Source organism: Chelonoidis abingdonii, chromosome 2, assembly GCF_003597395.2.
Source record: "Chelonoidis abingdonii isolate Lonesome George chromosome 2, CheloAbing_2.0, whole genome shotgun sequence".
NCBI lineage: Eukaryota > Metazoa > Chordata > Testudines > Testudinidae > Chelonoidis > Chelonoidis abingdonii.
Window position 1 is genome coordinate 165,666,148 of NC_133770.1, and position 26,694 is coordinate 165,692,841.

The 26,694-nt window shown below is 53.7% G+C and overlaps 2 protein-coding genes across 7 annotated transcripts in view; both read right to left on the bottom strand.

The window, feature by feature from the left end:
- Positions 1-721: 721 nt before the first annotated feature.
- On the bottom strand, positions 722-13,188 carry STAR (steroidogenic acute regulatory protein). The gene is made up of 9 exons (XM_032774620.2): positions 13,108-13,188; positions 10,432-10,529; positions 6,797-6,984; positions 5,359-5,472; positions 4,846-4,973; positions 4,594-4,752; positions 3,616-3,800; positions 1,988-2,081; positions 722-1,649 (listed from the first exon to the last, which is right to left on the bottom strand). Exons 3-9 carry the CDS (start codon positions 6,858-6,860, stop codon positions 1,533-1,535), a joined length of 861 nt encoding a protein of 286 aa, XP_032630511.1. The 5' UTR covers positions 6,861-6,984; positions 10,432-10,529; positions 13,108-13,188; the 3' UTR covers positions 722-1,532.
- Positions 13,189-19,449: 6,261 nt separating this feature from the next.
- LOC116821421 (G protein-coupled receptor kinase 5-like) overlaps positions 19,450-26,694 on the bottom strand; it is a 73,963-nt gene continuing 66,718 nt past the window's right edge. For 5 of the 6 annotated variants that reach the window (XM_075062780.1, XM_075062778.1, XM_075062781.1 and 2 more), the window contains 5 exons: positions 26,447-26,655; positions 25,631-25,768; positions 25,242-25,379; positions 24,353-24,484; positions 19,450-23,817 (listed from right to left, as the gene is read on the bottom strand). In XM_075062780.1, coding sequence (XP_074918881.1) covers positions 23,698-23,817; positions 24,353-24,484; positions 25,242-25,379; positions 25,631-25,768; positions 26,447-26,655 — 737 coding nt within the window. In that variant the 3' untranslated portion in view covers positions 19,450-23,697. The remainder of the gene's footprint in view (positions 23,818-24,352; positions 24,485-25,241; positions 25,380-25,630; positions 25,769-26,446; positions 26,656-26,694) is intronic. The other variant, XR_012655297.1, reaches the window with a different exon arrangement.

Below are 26,694 nucleotides of genomic sequence, written 5' to 3' on the forward strand. Positions count from 1 at the left end.
ATATATGTTCTGCTACAAGTCTCTTCTTCTCACTCTCAGGTTTCTTACAGATAACACTACTAATAATGGAGAGAGAGGATTTTTATGAAGCTGTTACATTTGCACTCTGTAGTCTAGATAAAGAGAGCCAGTCAAGACTTTTAATCTTTTTCAGCTATATGTTTTAAAAGTATCTATATATCTTACATCACATTGGATTATTTAAACTAAGTCAGTACATTAGGCTACTACAGAATTACATTGCAAATATTTTAGTGTTCTGCATAGCAACAGTCCTATCTCAGCAGGGCCCAGGAATTGGTTGGTTCTAGGGAAGTCAAGCATTGCTTTATACTACAAGGTCAGACAAGCATTGTTGAAGAGTTCACTAGTGGATAAGGAACCCCCACCCCCAAAATAAACTTGCTTAGAGCTCCATGGTCACTGAGAATAAATATTAAATAGTCCATTATGCACATCTATACAAGAAAAATAAATACCTGCAAACTGACTTTATAAATTAACTTCCTACAGCTGAATTCCACTGAGTGCAAAACTAATGCTGGTGTATTGGGTTCTTAAGTAAAAGTGTAAGCTTACAAAGATGCACTGTCCTACTGACTTGATTTCTCATAAGACACTTTATACAGTTAGACACTATCCAGCCTATTAAAAACCAAGACAAGTTACAGAGCCTCCTCTGAAAGAGTTGGGGGGACTAAGTACATGCTTACTGCTCAAATACTGTGATCCAGTTGTACCCAACAGACCAGGCTACTTTGTTGCTCTTTTCAGTCAGCAAAGGATGTAACTAAGTAACTTACTTACATTAGCACATTTAAATGAAACCAAAAGCTAGCTTGGTATAAATTGGCAAATCTCCCTTTGCACTAACACTTCAATAATAGGATCTGCCCAGGGATGGATTGTTGGATATTGCAAGATGCCTCGAGCTATATATTAAACCTGTAACTCACTTCTGATCTTAAGGCTCAAGAGTGTGTTCCTGTACTGCACATTACTGTAAGTAAGTACCTATGAGGGAAATAGAAACGTGGAAGCTGAGGGTTAAGCTGGAGCTCTTGCTGAGTGTTCTACTCTTTGCCTTGAAGTCAAGGCCCCTGTTTGACCGGAAGTAGTTTCGCTGTGCAACCATCAAAAGCTGTTGCAGAGCACACAGCCAGCAACACTGAATCCTACTACATGTAATTACACAGAGCACTAGGCTTTTCAGTCAGTCACTTACACATACTTTCTGGGGGATATTGAAGTGATTGCCTACACCAACAGATCTGATATGTTCAGCTAAGAAGGGAGCCCAGCTGGGTGGTGGTTGGAGGCCTAAATGCCCATTGTTGAACTCAATGTAGCATTAAAAACCTGAACCCATTCATTTTCCCAAAAAAAAGCTCCAAAGCATGTCTTAAATAACACACTACACGGGATTATCAGCTCCAAGGCAAAATCTAAACATCAGGTAGGCTTCTGGCTGTCCCTGAAGCTGCAAATGCCACTGAAGGTTAATAGTTCTTTAGGGTGCAACAGCAACTGCTTCAGCAGCTGACAGCAACTGGAGTGGTGGTGGTAGCCAAGCGCTTGCGGAGGTGGTTGGCAAAGTCTACCTGGGTCTGGGAGAGTACTTGGTTGATTATTGTCTTAGGCAGCCAGCCCTGAAAAAGGAGAGAGCAGGAGTGTGTTAAGCCCAGGAACTACCTCCACTTTAAGGAGTAGGGGGTTGGAGGGAGTCAATCTTGCAGTTTAGGTTGTGATGAGATTGGCAAGTGCGTTTGGATAAAACATGAACCACTCCTTTCTGGTTGGAAAGAGCTGGAATTTCCAGTGAAGATGAAAGGGTTTTTACTTGAGTTAGGAGAATTTCATTTCAAGTAGTTAAACAACTGCGCATAATTTCTTAAGCTTAGACAATGTTCAACTACCCCCTTCCTAAGGAGTCTGCCTGAGAGGACTCATTTATACTGTTTGAATGCAGTTCACCATGTGCACTTACCTTTAGGTCAATGCTGAGTAGCCAGGTTAACTTGGTCTGTGAAGGATTTTCAGCCCGTGGCCGGAGAACCATACAGGTAGGACCATTCTCAGCTCTGGAGAAGGGCAGGAAGACATTGCATTAGGAAACCAGGGGCGATGATTTACCATCCAAGTGTGTGTGTGACAGTCAGTTTTAAAGGCAGGAAGGTGGCAATACCTCACCTCTCAGGCCAAGAGGTGCAGCATACACTACTCTCAGGCTGGAGTTTGGTACAGAGCACTAGAAGATGTTTCTGGGGAGAGGTTGCAGCATGCTCCCAGCAGCCAGAAATTTCTCATGGCACAGTCACTGCTATCCAGGTAGTGTCTTTGTTCTGGTGGGACTTGGCCAGTAGTCCTTCTGCTGATTTAAGTCTCTCTAGCCCTTGACCCCAATTTTTTTTTAAAATTCAGGTTAAATAAAGGATTTTGAAGAATAGATCTGCTTAACGGAGGTGTAAAATCAGTATTGCAATGGGTGCATGTGCCAAGCCTGGCTGCTAGGCTGAGAGGGAAGGGACTAGTTGTTGCTACCACCATGCTATTCACTAGTGGGGGGTGCAGTCCATGCTCCTTCATGGAGTTAGTAGAATGTAGAAATAAGGGTGCATTTACTAGACACCTGATGGGAGAGGAAGGAGGAACAGTACCAGTCAAAAGAGGGGAGGGGAAGTTTAGAGTCCTGCCTATTTCTTGGTAATGGGAATGAGATACCAGATCAATTCCCTGCCATGGTGGCACCTCTATCTCTGCTGCTGAACACTGAAATGCTGTGGGGCTTTGAGCTCAGTAAAGGGACAGCTAGGTGAAATTTAATGGCATGTACTATGCAGGAGGTCAGACTAGATGATCTAATAGTCTCTTCTGGCTTTAAACTCTACAAAGTGAAGAGCCTCCTGTTCCATGGCATTTAAGGCTAGGAGGTCCCAGGTGATGGTCTATGGTACATAGGAGAGCAGGCTAGAGCACCATCTAGATACCGGTACAGTAGAACCCTCTTTAGCTGGCCTAAGTGGGATTAACCAGAGAATGGGAAAATGCAGGGCTGGCTAGTGGCCATAGGAGAGATCGCCAGCTTTTCACCCTTGAGTCCTGGTTGTTAGGTGAATGCCAAGAGCCAGTTAAGGGAGAAACAGGCTATTACAGACTACAGGATTTCAGTCCCTGGGGAGAAACTGAGGTATGATCACTGCCTGAGCCCCAGCAATGGCAGGGAATTGCTAATGATACAAGGTAACAGCTCAAGCAAACTTGAAATGTATAAAATAGGCAGGACTCCAAACTTTAACATACTCACCACTGTTACAGCCCTCCTCCCACACCAGGCTGGTAAGGAGGCTCTGTATGTCAGTAGCTCTCAGAGCTGGCAGCCATACATATGTTAGCTCCACTTGAGCTGTTACTTCCAAATAGCAGCAAGGCCTTGGCCTCTTGGGTTAGCCACCCCCCTACACTCCCACCCGACCCCCAGCTCTGGACTCAGGCAGCTGCAATCACACTGCTGTGTGCACCCGAGCTGGGAATGGCACTTCCTTTTCCTGGCTGTCCAACTACTGCTGCTTTGGCTCAAGGGTTGTAAAGCAAGATAACAGCTGGAGGGCTCCCTACCTTATAAATCCCTTCTGTTCTGGCATCGCGCCGTAGCTTGTGGCCATCCCTGCCAGGACACACGTAGAGCCCCGTCTTCTAGAACACCGCACGCTGACAAAGTCCCGTGGTCCCACCACATTGCCAGGCGTGGCCGCAGCAGTCTCATGAGTGATCACAGTGTCTTTCCCAATCTTCTGGAGAATCTGGACAGTGACAGTTATGCAATGTTAAGCAAAGCCAGCATAACGTGGCTGGTTACACAACCATTCCATTTACTAGCTCGTGGGTTGTGGGGTATGTCTCTGTTACTGTGTCTGTGACACACTTACCTCTAGGGCTCCCTGTACTAGGAATCTTGCAAGGCATTTAATAAAGTTCTGTACCTTCCTCCCCCTAGCCCTAGGCTGCTGTGTCTACCTCATTGGCTGTGTAGTCCCACGACACTGAGGGAGGCTGCGTTACAGATAGGGAAATGGATTTCAGTATTCGGCAGTAACATACACGGTGCTCTAGGAGCAGGCTGTGCTGTGTGGGAGAACGTTTAACCTAGTGTGAGATATGGCTGTCAGGCAGGCGGTACGCCGGCACTGTTACCACTTCAATGTATAAACCACACCCACCCACTTGCAATGGGATTCCATAACCTCCACCTGGAAACACAAGCTGCGGAGATAAAGAAATGGACTTCTGCCATTTGTTAACACCTTGTGGCGATTGCCAAACAAGCTCCATATCAGCTGCAAAGCAGGGTCAAGATAACAGCCGAAGCTTGGAGCTGGCACTCAAAGGCTGGAACACCCTTCAGCCCAGCTGTATTTACCCCTTTGGGCACATTAGATGTTTCTCTCTAAAATATATAGTAGAAAAACCCTTTATTTTACTGCTTAATCATAAAGGCCCCTCTTCAGCAAATCATGTGCTTAAGTCCTTGGCTGAATTGGGGCCAAAACAAGCAGTCCTCCTCCTTTGGAGGATGAATGCAGTTGAGTCTCTCACCTTGATTTCCTTGATGGTTGGATTCCAATCTCCCATCTGCTCCATTCTTTCCACCAGCTCATCATACACAGAGTTCAAGGGCTGGTCCACAACCACTTCTAGCCGGAATACCTTCCCAACGTCTGGGAGCATCTTGCTCAGCACTTTGTCTCCATTCCCCTAAAGAAGTCAAAGCTCTGAAGAGTTAGTATTCCCAGTAGGTTCAGTTAAGAAAGGACAAGTTAGAAAACCACCACAAGTCAGAAATCCTACCGCTACGGTCTCAGTTTTCCAGCCATCCTGGTCCCCGAGGATGCTGAGCGATTTCTGAAGGGCTTCCTCTCCCTGTTTAATGTAGGACATCTCCACTTCACTGAAGGGCTTCTCCTCCAACCTGGAGCCTGAAAGGGGTTGGAGTAGAGGGTTTTACTGGGGCATTTATGCAGTGCTGTTTGCAGCTCTATCCTCTCAATGAATCACTATTGCATTGCATTGGACAGAATTACTTAGTTCAGCTAAGTAATCTTTCCAGTCCAGCACCAGTGCGGGTGGACTTAGGAGTGATGCTGGTTTCCTGCTATCTTTCTGTATTTATATTTTGCAGAATAGGCTGTGCATTTCTATATGCATCAACAGGTCTGAGTCTGTATCACAGATGCAGCCTCTGAAAGGACTTGGGCCCCAGTCCTGCTCCCACTGGAGGCAGGTGCAAGACTATCAGGCTTGAATGGTGCAGGATCACCCACTTTGCTTGTCACTGGACATTTGGCAGACTATGGTACTCACTGAGTAAGGAGCTCCTCCTGCGAACTTGGTTGATCCATTTACTGGGACCAGGGCCAGCAAAGGCGAGTTTATTCAGTTCCTGGCTGATGGCAACAACCGCCTGCCTTCTCAAGCCTTGAGATGAGAGGGTAAGATTGAAATGAAAAGAGCTATGAACTTCACAGTTTACTTTTCATGCTTCACTATTTGTGACCCTGCCTGAAGATAAAGCTGTTCCTGTTCAATTTCCTCCTATCAGGCCCACACTGATTTTTCTTTTAATTTTATTTACTTTCCATCATCATTGGCTGTGTCAGTACATCTACAGAAACAGGGTTTATCATCATCCACACACGGCTGAAGCAGCAGCAGCATGTCTATACAGCAGCTACCTTTGGATTTCTGCAAGAGTGGTGCTCTTTAAAAAAAAATCCATTTAGGCTCTTCCCCAATAGAGTAACAATTGTATTTGGAGACCATACGTGGAGCCTAGGATGTGCAAAACACAGGGAATGGGGACTAGCCACATCCCGGGGGCAGCTTAGAATCCAGCAGTTCTCAACATTGGAAAATTCACCTTACACTGGGACTAGAAGCTGTTTTAGAAACTGCCTATGCTCCTACTTTTCCAATTATACAGCATGCTGGGATTGGAGAGCTGTGCACGCCAGTATGTGCAACACCAGCCCAAGCAGAAGAGAGGCAGACTTCTTCCAAACCTGCAGAATGACTTTTGCCAAAGAAATGGTCTTTGGCATAAACCTGGTGCGATGTGTAATCTAGACCTCAGCCTGGTCCCTAGTCCAGCAGAAACCAAGGCAGCCAGAAGCCAAGAAGAGTCTGGTGGAAGTTTCTCCTGCTCTCTCTCTCCACAGTTTGGAAAAGAGGGCAGATTATCCACTCCAGTTGCTAGGAATCTAAGTCCTTTCCATGTGAGCTCTTCAAGGCAGGAAGCATGTTTTATCTGTACGTAGGTACATTTGTGGCATTATAAACAACCTCCCTGGAAACACAGACTGTTCTGCATTCAGAAACAGGCATACTCTTCCCCCTGTCGAGCTAGAAAGAATCTCCTGACAGCAAAAGGGAGAGGCGAATAGATTTTAAGGCCAGCTGAGACCACTGGGGACATGGGACAGACCTTTAACTCGAAGGGAAGGGTGACAATTTACACCAGCTGAGGGTCTGAGCTGCGTAACACACAGCAGAGAATTCCCTGCTGGCAAGCAGGGCATAGAGCAGGGTTGCCTCCGGTTGCCCAGTGCTTGGGGCAAACGGGTCGCACACAGAGTACCCGTACTAGCAATAAACATCACTGCTAAGGAGCAGGAAATGAGGCACTTTGAATCTGACAGTCAAATCCACAGCAATGGGGCCTTCAAGCCAGCCAGTCCCTCCCCTCCCCAGCCCAGCTCCTGAGGCAGCTGTTGCCACAGTGACAGCTGCACATCCCCCTCACCGGTCATGTTGCGCAGATGCCTGTAGGAGATCCCGGCGCACAGTTTGAAAGTTGCTGGCAGCATTTTTCTTTTCTGGTCTCAGTTCAGGCTTCCAGTATCAGAGACTCCGGGGCTGCCTCCGCTGGACTAGCGTTTCTCTGCTGCAACTCTCCCCACTCGCAGCCTTAAATACTCCAGCTGAAGGATGCTGGTTAGTCAGCAGAGAGATAAGAAAAGACATCACTTACCCAGGCCGGCTGGGGGCCAAGGCCAAACTCTTCTCATGCATCTGTCATGTGGGCAGCGTTACAGAGGCAAAGCTGATTAAGGGAACAAGCCTATCCTCCCTTGGCTACATTAACCCTCTGCAGCCAACCAGACGCTCTCTCTCCAGAGCGACATGTGAGCACAGTTAGCCAGACCTAGTCCCAAAGCAAAGGCTGCCAGCAGGCCAGCGTTTGGAGTTCTTGCTGAACCATAACACTGATTCCCAGGCCCATAGCCTAGCACCACCCGAATGCAGGTGTCCAGCACACGCTGAGAGCGGCCATCTCCTATGGAGGGATCAAACAGTGCAGTGATAGTTAGACATAGTCACCACGGCTTAGATGCTGCCGTTCACCCCAGGCAGGGGTTCTGCCCTCCCTACCCCCATGATTGGACAGCCAGGCCCCAGAGACTGCTGTCCATTGCCCTGGATCAGTGCAGCAGGTCACAGGGAAGGCACAGGATGGCTCACGGGGTCGGCAATGGAAGCTGCCTTCACCTAGGACAGGGTTCCCATTTGGAGAGTTGCTCACAGGCACTGGCTGGCTATTGTAGAGGGGCTTGGGAGTGCCAGGCTAGGGTAACTGAATGGAGCACCAGCACTTTAAGGAACGAGTTGCATGGATTTGCAAACAAAGACCTAGTTGTAACAGGCAGGGCTAGTGGACGTGTCCTTTAACTTAGAAAACATGATCTTTAAAAAGGGGGGTGGGGATAGAGATGCAGCCTCAAGCAGCCAGTGGAGTCACTACCCTTGGGCAGAGCATTAGGAAAATAGAGCCCCTGTGTGCTGCTCATCCCCGGACCAGCCGCGTGCACCCCTTACAAGGGGCATATCCCATGATGAGGGCTGTTCTGGGAGGATAGCCTCTGGGGTTTCAGTCTGGATGCTGGGCCTGAAAGGATCCAGCCCCTGGAGCCTTAGCAGGAGCAGACCTGGCTGAGGAAAGATGCTGCTGGGGGGCTGTATAGGCAGCAGTCCCACCTGTGAGAGCGAGGATGGGGGAAGGTAGGTTGGAACTATGTCATGGGGCTACGCAGCCATCTCTGAGCACAGGGCTGCCCCATTATGTACATCCCTGCACCCTCAGAAGCCCCTCGCCCCCCCTCCCCAGGTGCCTTGAGTGGTCTTCTGAACTCAGCCACCCCCGGAGCCTCGTCAGAGTGAACAGAACCATTGGCTTTGGGGAAGGGGAACCCATTGCTCCCTCCATCCCTTAGGCGCATCACTGACCAAACCTGGCCCTGGGGGTGTCAGCATGCCCCCATCTGAAGCTGGTCAGGATGGAAGACAGGAATCTACAAAGCCACCTAATACAGCTTCCTTACACAGCGAGTGTTAGGGACAGCGCTCTCCCCCACCCCTGCTCCAGGAGCCTGGGCCCATGCTGGCTAGCTGCTGGAACCTCTGAGCATGTGCTTCGCCCGGCAGAGCAACGAGCGTTCTCCCAGCACATTGGGGAGAGAGGAGGACACAGTCTGCCCCTCGAGACAGAGAAGGCTGTCTGGCTCTCGGCTCACCCACTCCCCAGGGCACAGTGCAGTATTCGAACCCTACAGGACATGTACTAACTGAAGCAAGATTAATGAACAGCAGCACTTGGCTTTTATGTGCCCTTTCATCCATAGAGCTCAAAAAGATGTGGTCAGTACCATCATCCCATTTTGCAGAGGGGGAAAGTGAGGCACACAGGGGGACATGCTCAATAATCCAATTGCTGGGAGATGAATCACTGAGGTTGATTAACCAGGGAAACAGTTTGCCAAGGGACGTGGTGGATTCTCCATTTCTGACCATAGAGATTTGCTCTAGGAATGATTTTGGGGAGGGTCTCCAGCCTGTGTTACACTGGAGGCCTGACTAGTTGATCCCAGTGGTCCCTTCTGGCCTGGGAATCTCTGAATGTACCAGGTTACCCGGCAGGGCAGGGGACAGAGCCCAGGTCTCCCCAGAGGCACTGCTCTACAGTGCAGTGCAGATGCAGTCATCCGAGGCAAGGGGAAGTCCCCCTACACTGAGGTTTTCAAAAAGCCTGTATTCGCCGGGCCAATATCTCCTTCAGATGTTGGATTATCTCCCATCAGGGTGGGCAAACTGACAGCGAAACGATAACACTCAAGGATGGGATGACATTTCCCAGATGAGTTACAGCCAGCGAGGCAAAGGCTCAGAAGAGCCAGTGAATCACCAGCTGCTTCCTTTGACGTCAGCGTTCGTACCCTTGTGCGGGGAGCCTGACCTTCCTCTTGATGTTGCAAGAATGGAGGAGGCATGAGGGCAGCCCCCTCCACGCCATTAACCCCACAGTCCGGCCTTAAGCCAGCATAGAGGGGCTGGAGGGGGGTTGGGGAGGGGTGTGGCCAGGGCACCAGGCTGGGACTCAGGAAAACAGGGCTCTGTTCCCCAGACCTGCTTGGCAACTCCCCCATTTTCCCTGTGACCCTTTGTCTTGCGAGCTCTTTGAGGCAGGGACTGAACCCAATTATGACCCTGAGCAGCACCCAACATGGGGTTCCAGCCTCTCGGTGCTACCACAATACAAACAACTGCTATTACTGAGAGCAAGAACATGTGCGTCATCTGCCAGCAGCCTCCAGTTCCTCGACCTGACACAGCTCAAGCTGCTGGGCCGTAATAGGTTCCAGCCAGGGCAGCATCCCAGCTCGGACGCCTGCAGCTGGCCCAGGCGTGAGCGTAGGCCTTGGGCAAGGGTAAAGTCAGGTGCCAGTTCCACACATGGGAAACATTTCTCTCTGGCAGATCAATTTAAAAACCAAGCCGCTGCTGTGGGCCATAGCTGCTCGGGCCATAGAATGGACTCAGGGGAGATGGGCAAGCAGGCAGGTGAATTTCAGACACAGCCATGGTGCTATCATGTCACCGATTCACCCACCCCTCTCAGCAGGGTGTGTGACTAACTATTTGTCCTCACCCTAGCTAGCGCATGCACTTCCCCTTCTCTAAATCGTGCTGTGATTGTTTGTTTCTATGCAGTGGCCTTCAGGCACACAAACAGCCTTTTCTGTCATGCTAGATAAGAGATATCCAGCATTTAAGTGAGTAATAAAATCAATTAGCTAGAGCTGCCTGGTAGGATTAGGATAAAGTGTTTTAATACAGACAGATAAACTATCAGTCCTGGCTGCAAATTACACAACAGGCAACAACTGAAGCACAGCCTGGAGTTGGCTTTCCTCACAACATGGGTCGATTAGAGGCCCCCACCACGCTCGGCTCCAATCAAACATCTCTGAGCAAAAAGGTTTGAGGTGAAACGTGGCTTTTCAAACAATAGGGAGATTTCTGTACGTTTTCCACTCCCCCTCTTCTGCATACAGAGAAAAGGGTCTTTTTCTCTTTCAAAGTATTTGCACAGAAAAGACTCACCATGTTGTGATGCAGCCACAGAGCAGAAAGGTTCCAAGTCTGAGCACGACAGAGATCTATCTATACATACAGTGACCAGATAAAGTCAGCAACAGTCCCTGGAAGGAAAAACCAGTATGTAAAAAGGTCACATTTCACTCAGGAAGATTTTTCCCCCCCATCCCAAATATCAAAGACTCACCTCAGACGTATTACTTGGCTGGTTCTTTGTTTTGTTTAGAGTGGGTAGAAACATGCAGGGGGAAAAGTGCAATTTTTTTGTGAAAATTAAGAATTTTTTTTAAATTAAAAGAAGTTTCCAGCCAGCTCTTTTAGTGCCAGCTCTTTGCTGGAATTCACAGCTCAGCTGACAACACAGGCATGGGAGCAAAAGCTGGAATGACGGGATGAATCCCTTGATAAATTGCTCTGTTCTGTTCAGTCCCTCTAATACATCTGGCACCTGCCACTGTCAGAAGACAGGACCCTGGGCTAGATGGACCTTTGGTCGGACCCAGTAGGGCCACTCTTACGTTCTCTGCCATTTGCAGGAGTTTGAAAGATTTTCCAACAGAACCAGGATGACAAAGCCTATGCCAGGCATCTATCTGGCACGGTGGTAGGCGCCCACCACCGTGCCAGACACCTCCCAAGCAGCCCTGAGTTCAGCCTGGCAGCCCCTGGCAGGCAGGGCAGCATCGCCCCAGTTGACCTAGGAGGAATGGACACACACTCTATTCCCAAGCTGGACTAGAGACGGGCACTCAGCTTAGACCAGCTTTCCCAACGCCTCCACCTACGGGGATCAAGTCCATCCCTGCTGATGGCCACAACAGAGGCTAGTCTAGTCTGAGAGAAGCTGAACCAGACCCAAGTGCAGCTCTGCATTCTGACCAGCACTGGCTGGCAGTACCCTCTCTCCAGAGTTAGCTTGGAGGTGAACAATGCTGCTACTGACCCTGCCTCTCCTCCTCCCAGAGCAGACAGATCATATTCGGTTACTTTAACTCTGGCAAAAGCCATCCAACACCCAGCTCCAGCTGTACTGGGAAAAGCCAGTGTGTGAGAGCATGCCTCCAGACACAGGGCTGCCCACCACTGCCCCTGGAAATAGATGCCAGTAGAGAACACCCCCACCTTCAGAGCATGGCTCTCTTAACATGGCTGGTCTGTGGTTAGTCGGTTGATAACAGGGTTTGTTTTGCTGCCACACATGTTGGTCCCAGTACTGTACTCTGCCCCACCCCAGCCACTGGCTGTTGTGCACCTGGACAGCTCTATCTGCAAACCCCAAGGACAGTGCCGTAGGCTCTGCATTGATGGGACAGCCAGCTGGCCGCCCGCATTGCAGCTGGTAGATAAAAAGAGTCTAAATGCAATTGTTCGCGTCACATCTTTCACAAGAACCACGTCCCCAGAACTGGATGCAGAGCTGCAGATAAACAGCAGCAGCAGGACAGAAAGTCTAGGCATGGCCAGGAGAACAGCAGTGTTTGCAGGGGACAGTCTCTCCATGTGCATAGGCACAGGGAGCAGACCGCTGTGCCAATGGGTAATGAGGAACCATCCCAGATAGGGAAACCCTGAACCCTTCAAACTCCATCTTCCCCAGAGGTGCTGGTCAGACTAGGTAGCCCAGAGCCCGTGTGGTTGTGCAGCCTGTATTTATCCACACAGAGCAGTCGCTCCCAAAGGCAAGGCCTCTGTCCAAGGACATGGTTTTGTTTTGAAAAGTGTCCAAAACCAAACCCACCCCCAAGAGCTCAGGACAGAGCCACCTCTGCAGTTCCTGGTCCCAGACGCTAGTGTCAGTTGTAAGACCAGAAGGGATGATGGGCTGGCCCCGCATGTGACATGCTGGAGAGTGCCTGCAGCAGAGGGATTGCTGAGACAGAGGTGCTGTCTGAATGGGACAGGCCGTCTCACTGCACCAACAGCCACTGATTTGAAATCGATGCTCTCGCCTCCCAAAGCGGAGTGCGCCTGGGTCTCGGAGGGGCAGGGTTCGGACTCCCGGAGCCTGAGGCTTCAGCCAGACCTTCCGGGTAGAGCAGTTGAGTCCCGGGAAGCTGATCATAGTGACAGGTTCCATTTTACAAAAAGCAGCTCCAGCGTGAACAATCCCACCATGGCGCCCTGGAGGCCCTTGCTGCAGCGTGACCCGCTCGGCAAGGTCCTTTGTTTCTCCCAAGACTCTCTCAGGACAGGGGCAATTGCAGCTGGAGGAGTTAAATGTGCTGCTGGCTTCTCCTTTATGTGGCTGGCCCTAGATGCTGGGGCGAAGTGCCACAGTCTGACTGGCAGGCGCTGGGAGAAATGCCACCCTAGAGACTAATTCAGAGCCAGGATGGAAAAGGCTGCCTGCAGCACAGCACCGAGCTGCCAGGTTTGTCTGGAGCCAGGATATCAGGCTCTGAATCAGGGGAACATGGGGAAGGACAAGGGGCACCGATGTTAGAGGCCTGCACACTCCTGGGTAGGGAAAAAGGAGTGACCCAGGACAGGTTATTCACTCAGTATCATAACAATGCCTGGCTCTGACACAGCTTTCTCCTCACACCCCCAGGAGGCAGGGCAGTGCTACGATCCCCCATGTACAGATGGGAGAGCTCAGTGACTTGCCCAGGGTCACACAGGAAACCTGTGGCAGAGAAGGATCAATAGATCTGGGTTACTGTAGGGGCAGTAATCACTTACCCCTTCTATTAGCCACTGGGACCAAGAGGGGAGAGCGGGTTGTCCTAAAACTGAGCCGAGACCCTACAGGACTGAAGTAATCAGGGGTTTCAATCAGCTCCTGACAGCAGACATACTGGTAAAGGCGGGATGCGAACTGGAAAAGTGCTGAGGATCCAGCATCGGCCCCATGGAGCAGAGCAGGGGCTCACATGCTCGGCTCACAGCTGCAGGGGGATGCTGCAAACCCAGCCCGAGCCCACCCTCACACAGAGCCGAGGGTTCTTTGGCTCATTCGGTTTCCAGAGCAACAGGAACGGAGGCGATTTTCCCTGCTCTCCTCATCATTTGCAGGGAGCCTTTGAGCAGCCGGACCTTGGAGAGGGAGACGCGGGAGGCAGGGCTGGCTGGCCAGAAGATACTTATGGCTGGAAGCACCAGATGCTCAACTGCTGCACCAGAGAGGGAGAGGTAGGTGCTGGTGCCTAGAGCGGTCACATCGCCGTTGGGTCTATGGGATGCAGCTGGTTTCCTCGGGACTTGCTCGGGGACGGGCAGTCGGACACCCAGTCTGGCTGTTATGCAGGGAAGGGGAGGCTGACATTTTTGTTACCGGGATTGTCTAACGGAGGCTGGCAGTTTGCTTTTGGCATGGAAAGGCTGAGATGTGCTAGTCGGGCCCTAGGCTCCCAGCGTGAAAGGCTCAGAAAGAACTGTCTGGAACAGACTATTTCCCATCTCCCCTCCGGCCATAGCCGTCAGCACAACTTTGCTTGCAGGCTCTGAGCTCTTTGGGGCCAGGCCGGTCTTTACTTCATATCTGCCCCAGGCCAGCATGATGGTCCCCAGCCTGGTGACCTCTACATGCTACTGCACAGAGAGATGAAACCGCAGCAGCAACGTCCCAGAGGTTCCTGGCCTTCTCTCCTGCAGCTGGGAGCAGGAAGCTCAACAAGCTGCTGGGGTTGAGAAAAGGCCCATTTCCTATTAGAGACACTTACAAGTCTCTCATTAACCTTGCTGACATCCCCTTTCCCACCCATCCCAGGCCCAGCTGTGCCCCAGAGCAGGGGCATGTGCAGGAGTCAAAACCAACAGCTTTTGGAGGGGCATGTTCTGTGCCCCCACTGGGGCCCACAGAGCTGGTCACTAGCACTCTGGCTGTTTCCAAAGGAAGCCTCTCCACCCCCAAGCATTTTACAATGCAGCTCACCCTCTCTCCTCACCACAGTGATGGACAATAGGATCCCTGCAGGGCACTGGGATGAAGCTGGAGCACTGCATGCTGGGATCTGTAGTCTCCATAGGGCAGATGCAAGACTTTGCCCTGTTACACGGTACATAGGCGCTCCAGTCGTGGACCTTCTGTGCCAAGCGCTGTACGAACAACAAAGAACCAGTCCCTGCCCCAAAGAGCTCACAGTTTGGGTGGTCCAAACAGGGTGGATATGGCGACATGTAGAAGTTAGGGGGGTTGTTCCAATCGGAAGATCACCTGCCTTTCACTGCACGCTTCAAATAGTTGGTTTTGGACAATTTTGCCTTGGCAACTTTTCAAAATGAAATATCCTATTTTTTCTGTCCAAAATAAACAAAAAACATTTCAAAACGTTTCTTTTCGTGGAAGTTTTCATTCACGTCAATACAGTTTTGCAAAAACAACTGGTTTACTTGAAACTGCATTTTCTGGCTGAAAACTCGACACATTTTCAACCAGCCTCATTTAGGATCTTGCCTCTTAGACACAGGCCTCAAAAACATATTTCAATAGCGTGTTCTGTGCCCTCAGCCATTGCTAAACACAGATCATAAACAGCACCCCCTGCTGCCCAGACACTGACAACACCAGCAAAGATTAGGCCCTTCTCCTAAAGACGGACGTGTTGTCTAGCTGCCCATGGGGGTGTGCAGCCCATGGGCAGCCCTGATTTAAGGGTTCTATACTTTGGTTCCCAAGTGAGCCCGGTGTCTGCAATCTACAGCCCCTCCACACCCACAGCACACAATCGTCATGCACTTCGGGCTTCTGTGGCTAGCCTCACTGCTCAGCAGGCAGCAATGGCCCCGCAGGGAAAGAGGTCTGGCACCCAAACAAAACCCAGGTACCCCACAGCAAAGCTCTGCCACAGCCCATACTGCTCCTGGGGCTCAAGTGGCAAGCAGCCATCTCAGGGAAATACGGGGCACCCTTCCCCAGGAACGGGGAGCCCAGCAGGGGCGGGGGAGGTTGAATCCAGGTGGAGCTGCAAACACAGGCTCTTTTATACAGGGTGGAGGAAGGAATTTGGAAACAATGGGTCCTCGATTCCCACGTACACTGAGGCCACCTCACCCCACACTCACCCTGGCAAGGGGCGGAGACAATCTGCTCCCATGTTAAAGCCCCTTTCCCATGCCAGAGGGGCTGTGGTGAGCCTGCGAACCAGGCCTGGCACCTCTGAGCTTCCCAGGGCAGGGAAGGCAACTCAGGCCTGTAATCCCCAAGCCCTATGCTGGTATGGTAGTGGAGGGATCCCAGCCCCGGCTCCCTCCCAAGGCAGATATATCAAGCATCTAGGGCCTTTTGCCATGCGTGCAGCCCTCGAATCCCAAGGTCCTGCCTGCTCCACACACACCGAGGATCATGGGTCACTTCCCAAGGAGTCAGGGCTCCCCAGGGTCCTTGGCCAAGCTGTCCTCTCCCCAGCCGGCTGCGCAGCATTCGCTCTGGACATCTGGCTGCTACCTCCGCACTGGCTGCATGTCTAGAGGGCTCTTGCAGGGGATCCATTGAGAGAATGGGATCCTGGGCACAGCTGGCTCCTCTCAGCTCAGCCTGGCACAGTGCAACCAGCCCGTGCTCTCAGACTCAGAGATAGGGCCAGGTTAGTCACGGGGAGCCCAGAGTCGCTGCATTCTCTCTTTGCAGGTGCCTGGAAGTCCCTGCCCATGAGACCATGCTACCAACCAGACAGTGTTGAGAAGATGCCAGAATCCATTCCCCTAGGAAAGGCCTGGGTTATCATGAACCACACAGAGGGGCTGGGGAGCGGTCCCCAGCCCAATGAGAACATGACGTGGTCTCCTTTGGCCCCGGAGCCGTTCCCGTGGGAGTCCCACACCATCATTGTGGTGGCTATCTTCTGCTGTGTGTGCCTGCTGCACTTATCCGCCTTCCTGTATGCCATCTGCTTCCAAATCCAGGGCCACTCCAGGCCAGCCCCTCGCCTTGCCAGCACCGGTGTCTACGAGGAGAACGAGATTGCCACCTTTCAGCCATCCCCGTCCACCACCAACACGCCAGCCAGGGCCAACCCTTCCTGAGAGCAGCAAGAGGGTGAAGCCAAGACACCTCCGAGGCCAGCACTGCGGCTGGTGTAAGTCAGGGAAGCTGCTGATTTCAATGGAGCAAAACCAGTTTGCATCTGCTAGGGATCCAGCCTGAGTGGTTCACCGGCTGGAGCACATGGTTTAAGGGCCCAGCCACTGTTTGCACCAGTGTGACACAGAGGGGGTTAAATTGTGGCATCTAGCAGCCTACTGTGTCTTTGCTAGGGGACTACAGCACCAGTCCTGGACACGGATGGCTGGTGATGCTGCAAACTGGCAGCCCCAGACAGGCCAGCCCCGAGGGAGCTCTCCCCAGGCCCAGCGAGGTCTCAGCATGGCACAAAGGGCCGAGATCATTCAGCAGCCCGAACAGGGAGACAGTTCCACCTGCCCACGCCCCCGCCTGCCCCCTACCCTGCACCTGGTAACTGTTGGGGGCCCCTCTCCATAGGAGGCAGTACAAAAGCTGTGTCACCCCACAGACAGCATGGGGTGGAGTGGGCAGTCTGTGAAATCCCAGGGGAAAGCCATCCTGCAACCTTTGGGGAGCGAGTGCTGTTTAGCCTGTGGGCACAGTGCAGGGCCCAGCCAGTACGGGACCTGGCTTGTGGGGCTGGCATCAGGCCTTTTCCCTGGAGAGCCCCAGTGCACAACACTCCCCTCCATGAACATGGCACATGTGGTGAGGAAGATCGGCTTGTGCATGGGGCACTGGGCGAGGCCTCCAGAGACCCAGGTTCAGGTCCCAGCTCTGCCACATGCTGCCTGGGTTACTCTCTGGGCCCCTTCCAGCAGCTGTGGATGGGAAGAAGGACCCTCCCTTGGTCTGGCTTGGCTGCTCAGGCTGTGAGCTCTTGTGCAAGGACCGTCCTTGCTACATATAGCACCAAGGGGTCTTGAGTGCCACCAAAACGTAGCTTGCAGGATGCAAACCCTGCACACTCGCTCCCTGCGGCAGCCTCCATCCCAGACCCAGCTGCAAGGACAGGAAGCTTTTTAAGTTGCGGTCACTACAGTGTTTTACCTTGTTCTCCAGGAGCTGGGGATCGAGTCTTCTCTCACACAAGCAGCTCTCTCTTCCCCCAGGCTCCAGACAGGGACTTTTAGCCAGAGGGCAAAGGCAGGCAGCCTGCAGAAAAAGCCCCCTTGCAAGTGGGCCTGGAAGCTTCCCCTTCCCACAGGAGAAAACAGAAGAGACCAGTCCTCTCTACCCCAGGGCCCCATTGGTGGCACCTGTGGGAGGAGGCTGGTGCTAATTGATCGTTAGGGGGATGGCAGGAACTTGCAGGTGTGAGAGGCTTTAGCAGACAGGGCTTTGGCTTCAGTCTGAAATCTGTGCCAGGCTCCGATACAGGTTGAGCCATGGACTAGCTCTCTGCAGGCCTGCCCCACCCACTCACCAAGGGTGGTCAGGGGCTTGGGCACTGCCATCTGGTTTCCCTCCCCACACAGGCGCTGCCTGGGAGCCATGTGGTAATAGTGCATAGGGCAAGAGCGCCTGAAGGCAGCAGACAGCTCCCAAGAGTGGGACAGCAAGGACCGGCCACCAGCCTACGCTGCAGCACAAAGCGGGGAGCTGCCAATGGCCCTGCAGCTGGGGAGGGGTGTGGAGATGCTAGAATCCAGCTCACCTACCCCTCCAGGCAGTTGGGCCTCTTTGTCAGCTCCCCCTCCCCACCACAGAGCCTGCCACTGCCAGAAACAGACCTGCTGCCCCAGGCAGCACCCCATCAGCCTGCTCCCATAGCAAGGATGGAAACACTCCCTGGGGGCGCTTCCCTCGACTCTGCCGGCTGCGGGACTGGCCCCAGGGGGATGTAGGCAAGGGGTCTGCACTACGGGGTGCTTTCCTTTCCCTGGCTGGGCAAGCAGGGAGAAGGGTAACCCTCTGCCTACGCTGGCCAACAAGGGGGGGAACGGCACAGTGCTCGAGAATGTCCCAGCTGGCCTGCCATGGCTGCAATGGGCACTGCTACCAAGGAGGGTGCTTGCCCTGCCGTTGCTGGTGCTGCTCCTGTCCAGTCGAGGGGGGACCTGTCTTCAGTGTGGTCAGTTTGGGGGCCTCAAGAGCTGGGGGCAGTAGCACCAGTTCTGCAGAGGGCAGCCAGCTGTCGGGCTAGCCCACCGCAGAGAGCATTGGCAAAGCAAGGGAGTGAAAGGGCCAGAGGAGAACCCGGGCCTGGTGCCTTGTTTCCCACAGACCCAGTTGGGCTACAGCAGCAGCCCCTGTGCATTGCAGACACCTGGGTCCTCTGGCACGGGCCATGTTCACCAGAGCCTGTCTCCCTGCCAGGGTCCACCCCTGCTCTCCCAAGGCCTCGGGCCAGACTCTGAGGAGATCCTGGCTTGCGGCGTGCACCCCCCACATTGGGTGCTGAGCTGAAAATCTGACCCTGAGCCCACAGCCCTCTAGGGCCACCCAGTGGCCAAGACAGCTTCCTGCAGCTCAGGGGTCTGTGACAATTCATTGAAAAAACAGAGCGTAAAGCTGAAAGGGTTATTTCAAAGACCATTTTACCTCTAATGGGCTACAGGGGATGCACTCAGGAACCGCAGGAAGGATGAAGAGGCTCAGGGCTTATGGGACTGATCTTATTTGGTGGGGAGTGATGGGTTTCTAGGGCACATAGGACCTGGCAGAGAACCAACGGCTTCTGCTTCTAGAGCGACAGCATGGGCTGGTGCTTAGAGCACAGCAGCGGATTTGATCACTGTGTCCCCAAGACACCTTAAGGAACATTTCCGCGCTCTCATTATTCAGAAGATTCTTATGTGTTGGTTAGCTCAGCCCTAGGTTGGAAGCCTGCAGTCTCCCTTCCATGGAGTAGCACAGGACACCCAGCCGGACAGGTGCAGCTGCTGCAGGTTATGGCCTCAATCCTGCAATTGTATCTGCCTGGGCTGGCCCCAGCACTCACATGGGGCCCAAAGAGTCCAGCTGCATGGGATCTGGTTGCAGGACCCGGCCCTGTCTTTGCACTCCCTATAGAATGGCTTTGACAACCTTGCGTGGCTGATCAGTGAAATGGAAAGTATCATATGCACACACAGCGCTCATGTTTCTAGGGGAAGGTGTGTATATTGTTACTGGTGAGGGGCAGGAAAACCAAAAATACCTGTATATCCAGAAGTTATAAGGGCACACTCCAAAAAACAAAAATGACCATGCATGTAATTTCAGTGCTTTACAAAATGGAAGAGGAAAAAAAGAAAACCCATCCTAAAATATAGTCCTGTAATTAAAATTACAAATTAGAAAGTTGTAAAAGCTTACTACAAAAATATAGCGGAGTAAGAGGGCTTCTCCTCGACTGGGGTAAAGTGACATCCACTTCTTCCTCTGAGAGGCTGGGTTTGTTTTGTTTTAAATTCCCCATAAAAATATCCCTGAAACATAGATATGTACAAGTCACCACATGGCTTGCTTTGCTGCTTTTAGCTTTAAAATGTACATCCAGGCACTCACCATATAAGGATTTACACATGTTTACAAATGTACAAAAACCAAACTGAATACTCCAGAACCAGAAATTTACAGTGTAAAAAACCCATGGATGCTGAGAGAAAGGAAAATACAAAAATACAGGTGTCTTTTTGCAAGGGGGAAACTCAGTCTTGTTTGGAATCCCCAGAGCATCCCGCTGGAGAAACTGGCACGAGACAGCACCCTATCCTTGCATAGAAACAGACACTGTCCATGTGGCGCACAGTCTCTGTCTGGACAAGCTCAGTGGGTCACAGAGCATCTTTCAGCAAAAGGCAGTTCTCAGTCTGCTTAACAAATACACCCATTTTCTCTCTCACACTCCCTGTTTTCAATGGTATCAGAAGACATTTTCCTCTCCCATGAGATGGAGCAGGATACAATCATATTCAAGAAACTTTCTCTGCCCAGCCCCCCACATAGAATCATAAGTTCTTCAAAAACCAAGCAGAGATTATTTCAGGATCTCTGTTGAGGCTCCAGAGATAAGAGATGTGGCATCTGAAACAATCTTTCCCGGTTCATTTACACCAAAGCCATCAGTTTGTATTTTTCAGTGGGATAGTCTTGTCATCTAGGCCCAAGAGCTACTTTTTCCTAAATGAAGTGTTTCATAGAATTTAACAATTGGATCAACCTGAAAGTGTCAATGAACACCACCTAGTCTGGTTTTACACCTCCTCCTGCAGTATTTGCAACTCACTCTCTGCAACCTTGGGCTGGTTCTGGAGAACTAGGAAGTGAAACCCACTGACACCAACCTGCCTAATTTCTCCCTCCAAGCTGAGCAAAATGCATGAAGGGAACAAGAACACAACTTTTTGCAATCACTTTCCGTTTCAGTTACTGTTGGTAACATGAGTGCAGTGGGATCAGTGTTTTTTTAAATTTGGGTTGAGGCTGTCAAGCAGTCTAGAGGATTTAGACACATCTTCCATTGATGCATCTAAATCTCCTGCAACATTGCACTGTTTTCCCCCTGACCAGTTTGCGCTTCTAGCCAAGCAGGTTGCCAAGACCAGGGCAAAGCAAGGTCCACGCCAGTCCAGCCAAGCCAATGGCTGGGACACAGACACTTCCAGAGACCAAATCCAGACCCCAACAGCTCAGCTCCAGCAGTGCTCCTGGGGAGCAGCCTCTCCAATGCGTCATCACCCGACATTTCACCAGCACTGTCTTTTCCTTATTTTACAACCTAGCATGACCCCCAGAGCACTGATAGCCCTGTCTGCACTGGCAAAGATATGACCCAGCAGTCACCAGTGCCACAGCCCCGCTGGCGAGAGCTGTCGTGCAGGCCAGGCTCAAAGCTGGGTGAGAGACGGTCCCCAGCCCAGCCTGCACTGCAGCTGTCACCAGCAGGAACTCAGCTCCACCAGCGCAAACCGAACTGGGGAGGTGAAGATTCCTCCTGCACAACCACCAAGCAACCAGGAGTCCAGCCAGGCCTCGAACCCCATCACCCCACTGCACTCCCAGAGATTCCCACTCCCCAGAGGAGACATGCTCACGCTAGAAGTAATTTGAATGCGGGACCTGCTGAGGTCATCACAGGCATGGCTCACGCTCCAGCTGAGAGAGGGGAGGGGCATAAGGCTGTAATACCCTTTCTTACCACAGGGGGCGGGTGTCAGTCGAACAGAAATGGCTAATCTTTGGGCCACCGCTCACAAGGTTCGCTCTGGTCAGGCCTAGAAGACCATGGCAGGGGCCAGCTTTACCTGCTGCTCTAGGCATGAAGAGAGGGAGAGCTTGAGTGGGACTGCACAGCAGAGCCTGCTTTTAACCTTGGTTCCCCCCATCAGAGAGCACCTCCCTTGGGACATGAGTCCCCTGCGGCAGATTGTCCCCATGGAGCGTCTTGTTTGGATTCCGATGAGCCGAGTGGCCAGACAGAACGCACAGCTCCCTCGAGAGCCAGTGGCTGGGGCTGGAAGAGCGGGCTACGTGCCCCGCCGGACCCCGTGGCCCACTCCTGCCATCGAGCTCCCCGAGGAGTGGTCAGGCTGAAGAACAGAAGGGGGTTTGTGCATTGGACTTGGAATCAGGGCAAAACCATAAAGTGCAGCGAGTCTGCCGCTCTTGGCCTGGCAGATCTGGTATGGCTCAGGAGTCTTATTGCCAGCCCCGGCTACTGGGACAACACAGCCTCAGGGGCCAGTCTAGAGAGAGGAGCCCCTTTGGCAACTACTGACCTGGGCAGTGAGATGAAGGAATTGTTTCACATAAAGAGGAATTGAAAGGTGTTTCCCCTGCCGCAGCTCATGACGTCGCTAGCATCAGGCAGAGCTGGGAGCTTCCTTCCCGACCCAGCCCTAGGGGGCCGGAACACCAGCCACTGGGCCAAGAGAGAGGGTCTTTACTCTGCCCTCAGCAGGGGAGCAAAGAGGCACCCAGGGCTGTATAAGACATCGGAGTCACACCGAAGTCTGAGCGAATGCAGTGTGCTCATTCAGCAGCTCAGCTTGGGGGTGGTTCCTTGGAAATCTCTTCACTCCCCTGCTCAGAGACCAAGTTTGGTCATTGCTCCCTTCACCAATTCTCTCCAACAAGGGGGTGTGGGTGCAACTGACTGATGGCCTTCGTGACCCCAAATTAAAGTACCCCTGGGTCCTACCCCACTCAGAGTCTCCTTGTTCCCCTGGCCTGGGCTCCCCCAATCCTGCTGGTGCCCTTCAATCCTGACCCACAGCCCCTCTGCTATCCCAGCCCTGGGACCCCCCAGCTCAGAGCTTCACTGGCGCCCCTCAATCCTGACCCACAGCCCCCCTGCTATCCCAGCCCTGGGATGCCTCCAGCCCAGAGCTCCACTGTTGCCTCTCAATCCCAACCTACACACCCCCATCCCAGCCCTGGGACCCCCCAGCCCAGAGCTCTACTGATGCCCCTCAATCCCGACCCGCAGCCCCACCAGAGGGGAGCAGCAAGGTGGAGAGTTCAGTCACATGACCTCCACCTTCAGTTCAGACATTTTTACCCTTCTTTAGCAAACCATAACTCCAGATTCCCCTGCACTGGCAAGACATGGCTGGCTGAGCCCCTCTATCGGTGCTCTTGGCGGAGGTGGGGCAATGCTAGAACAGGAAAGATCCTGCCTGGACTGAAAAAGGCCAAGCAGCTACAAGACACACCGCACACCTGCCCCCTGCTCTCTGCAGCCAGCTGGCTATGGCTGGCCCCTGTTCAGCCTGAGCAGCTAGGGGCTCCCACCCGGGCTGTGAGCCCCACCTCTCCTCTCTCCCAAACCCTGCAGACAGGAGGGTGACACCAGCAGGGAGCACCCTTCTCCTGACAGATGCAGGGTGGGCACAACGCCGACAGTACCTCCCGGGGCAGGGTTCGCAGCAGGAACCGCGGGGGCAGAGCAGGAGGCCACCCCAGTGAGCACGGCAAGGAAGTTATTGGTGCCAATGAACGCCGATTCCATCCTCTCTCTCACATGCACAGAGCGATCCAGTCTCCCTTGCGCAGTCTGTGTTTGGCATGCGGCTGTGCCAGCGCAATGTGCCTCCCGGAGCAGGACTGAGCCAGCTCTGGTGGCGGTACCCAGAGGCAAGCGGATGGAATGAGGTGCAGCGAGAGTATCTGGCACACGGTCCTGCTGGGGGGGCTGCATCTTCCCACTCAGCCTCCATGAGTGACTCAGCCCAGCAGGGTAGGGTGATGGAACAGCCCCTTCACCCCAGCTCTGGCTCCAACAGCCTCAGCTTCACATCCACGGTAACCCTGAGAAGGCAAGGATGGCAGCTCCACGGGCAAGCTCCGGGCCTGCCTGCGCTGGCTCTAACGGAGCAGGGTCTCCATGGTAGAACAGAGGGTCAGGAAGGCGCCTGTGCCATGGCCCGGCCTTGGCAGACGGAGTTGGCCATGGGAGGATGTGAGTTCACGCCCGCAGTGAGGTTGGAGTGTGTGTTGGTGCTGATGGTGTAATCAGCTGGCTGTGGGGGAGACAGATGGGGACAGCGCATCAGACAGGGGCTCAGTCACTCCTGCCTGCAAACTGCAGGCTCCCCGACTATAGACCTGGCCAGGAAGGCAAGGGACAGAGGAAGGGCTACCGGAGAGACACCTGGCAGAGAGACCCACCCAGGGAGCGAGGTCTCAGGGCTGGCCACGTGCCCGAGCCCTTCATACTAACAGCACAGAAACCAGGCAGGGCCGGTGTTGGCCAAAGGCGTCCACACAGCCAATGCAGGGTGTTACTGGGCCAGTCTCAGCCATGAGATGCCTTCTGCCAGAGCCTGGCCAGCTGACCCCAGGCTGGTCTGAGGGGGTGTTCGCTTCCCCTGGGCCGGAGCGGGTCAGAGCGAGCCAGCCTTGGCTTAAGTGCTGGCTGAAGGCAGGCGTGGAACTGGGCAGTCTCTAGTGCCTGCTGAAGTGCATGTGGGGTGGAGGGGAACCCCAGCATGGCCAGGGTCCCAGACCGGGGCAAACGTCTCAGGGTGTGTGGGCAGGACAGACAACAGGCCTTACGTGCCGCCGGAAGAGCCGCTGAAGCAGGCTGCGCTTGGGCGGCTCGGGGAGCTGCTTCCAGTCCAGATCTGGGGAGCGCATCCCATTTGGTCCAAACACATTCAGGTCTTTAAAGCACTCGGTCTCTATCATCTGGGGAGAGGCGCACAGGGGAAAGCTCAGCGGGAGGCACCTGGGGCCACAGGGAGCCCAGAGATGGGACTGTCTCTCAGGCAATCAGAGGCAGGCTCCCTGGGGAAGGCACTCTCCCTGCATCTCTGAGAGCAGGGGGCTGGCCAGGACGGAGGCATTGGGGTGCCAGCACACTGGCGCTACCATCTCTGGGAGCCAGCAAGAGAAGGGACAGCCCCATGCCCTGGGGCTAGGGCCGGATTGGGCTCTTCTTTGTATTCCTCAGTTTAAGCCATGGGGCTTCTGCCCCTCCTCCCGGGGCAACTCCCTCCTGCTGAGTCACCCTGGGCTCCATTCCCACGCACCCTCCTCGGGGCTTGCAGCTGCAGGGGAGAGGCCTGGATCCCAGCTGCCCCAGGCTCTGCCCCAGCATGGTTTCTGGTGGGATGGGGCAGAGGTTCTCCCAGACCCTGCCGTGGGGCCCAGCTGCCCAAGAGGGAAGCCCACCACCTGTCCTGCCAGAGAGGAGTTTGCACACCCTGGCATGCCCCACAGCCCTGGTATGAAGGCAGAGGGCTCAGTAATCAGGGCACCAATCTTCCTTTGGGAAAAGCAGACAGGCCAGAGCCCCCCGACCAGCGACATGGACTCAGCCTCCCTCTTTGCCAGCTGCTGTGTCAGAGAGAGGTGTGGGGGGCACTATCTGCGGGCACACACAATGAGTTGAGGGAGGAGTTCAGCCGTTCTGGCTACAGAGTCCCCGTCCCCCTCCCCTTACCTCATTCTGCCAGGGGATGGAGACACTGCCTGTGGCGAATTTGGCATAGAAATCACTGTCCGTTTGGTCCAGGTTGACGCCCTTGACGGTGGAGAACTGCTCGATGTCCAGCACGTCCTTGCAGTACACGGCCCGAGGCTGCAGGGCCCATGGAGAGGCTCAGTGGGGGGCAGGGGACTGATTGCCCCGAGCATGCTCCCAGGCCCACTCCCCTGGTACTAGTGGCCCCTGGGCTGGGGAGGCAGCCCCCTCACACCCAATATGCACCCACTGGAGGATCAGCCCCTCACCACTGACCCAGCACTGACTCGTGGTCCTCCCCGCTACTGCTTGGCCTGTGCCATGTTGCCCACCCTTCCGCCCCCACCCTGCCTCTCCCGGGCTCTTACATCTGGCACAAACGATGGCTTTATGACCCCAGCCTCCAGGCGCTTGAAGTTGATGGTCCTGAAGAACGGATGCTGCTTCACCTGGGCGGCCCCATCCTCCCCGCAGCCCAGTCGCTGCTTCGGGTCCTTGGTCAGGAGCTGGGGACACAGGGACCAAGGGCCAGTGGTCACATGGGGGGGGGTAACACGGACTGAACGCAGCGCAGCGGGCTAGAAAGAGCGGGCAGGCACTGCCCCCACAGCTGGGTGCACAGAAGAGCACTGGGGATGGCACCCGGCCTGGCAGGGAGCTGGGGAGAACAGTGGCACCCCCAGACCTCAATGAGCCCAGAGCCCCATTGTGCCAGGCGCTGTCCCCTGTGAGATGGTCCCTACCTGGTGAGCTTACTCTGCACTGACAAGGGACTCATCACCCTTCATTCACAGAGGGGCTGGAGCTGTGGCCACATGTTGAACGCAGCAGCAACATCCTCCCACAGCTGTAGCCAACCCACCACCCGGTCGAGGGAAGAATTTGACCCAACGCTGTTTTTCCTGGGGGGTGAGTCAGCAAAGCCGTGAGATTTCCTCTCAGTGCTTCCCCTGTTCCCCAGAGCTGGAAGCTGGGTAGTGTCTGCAGCTGAGAGCAGCAGCAGGCTCTAGACTGTGGGCCTGTGGGGTCAGGGAGGAATCACATACCCACAAACCTGGCCCTGCCAGCAGGGCCCCCAGTGGAGCAGGCCTGGGCACCCCTGCTGCAGGGCGCTGGCCCCCGCTGCGGACAGACAGGCCTTAAGGGATGAGCACAGGGCACGGTGGCTCTAGCTGCCAACTCACCATCTTGCAGATGGCCTTGGTGTCCTCGGTGAACTTGTCGGAATACAGCTCCTGCTCCTCCTGCACCCGCTTCTCCACCTCCTCCCGCTTCACCCTCTCCTTGCGGGCGCGGAACGGTGACTGCCCCTCGATCATCTCGTAGATCAGGCAACCCAGCCCCCACCAGTCTGGGCTGAAGGTGTAGCGCTCGTTGTTAATCACCTCTGGAGCTGGCAGGGCGAGAGCAGGGGGCAGCCCTCAAACAAACC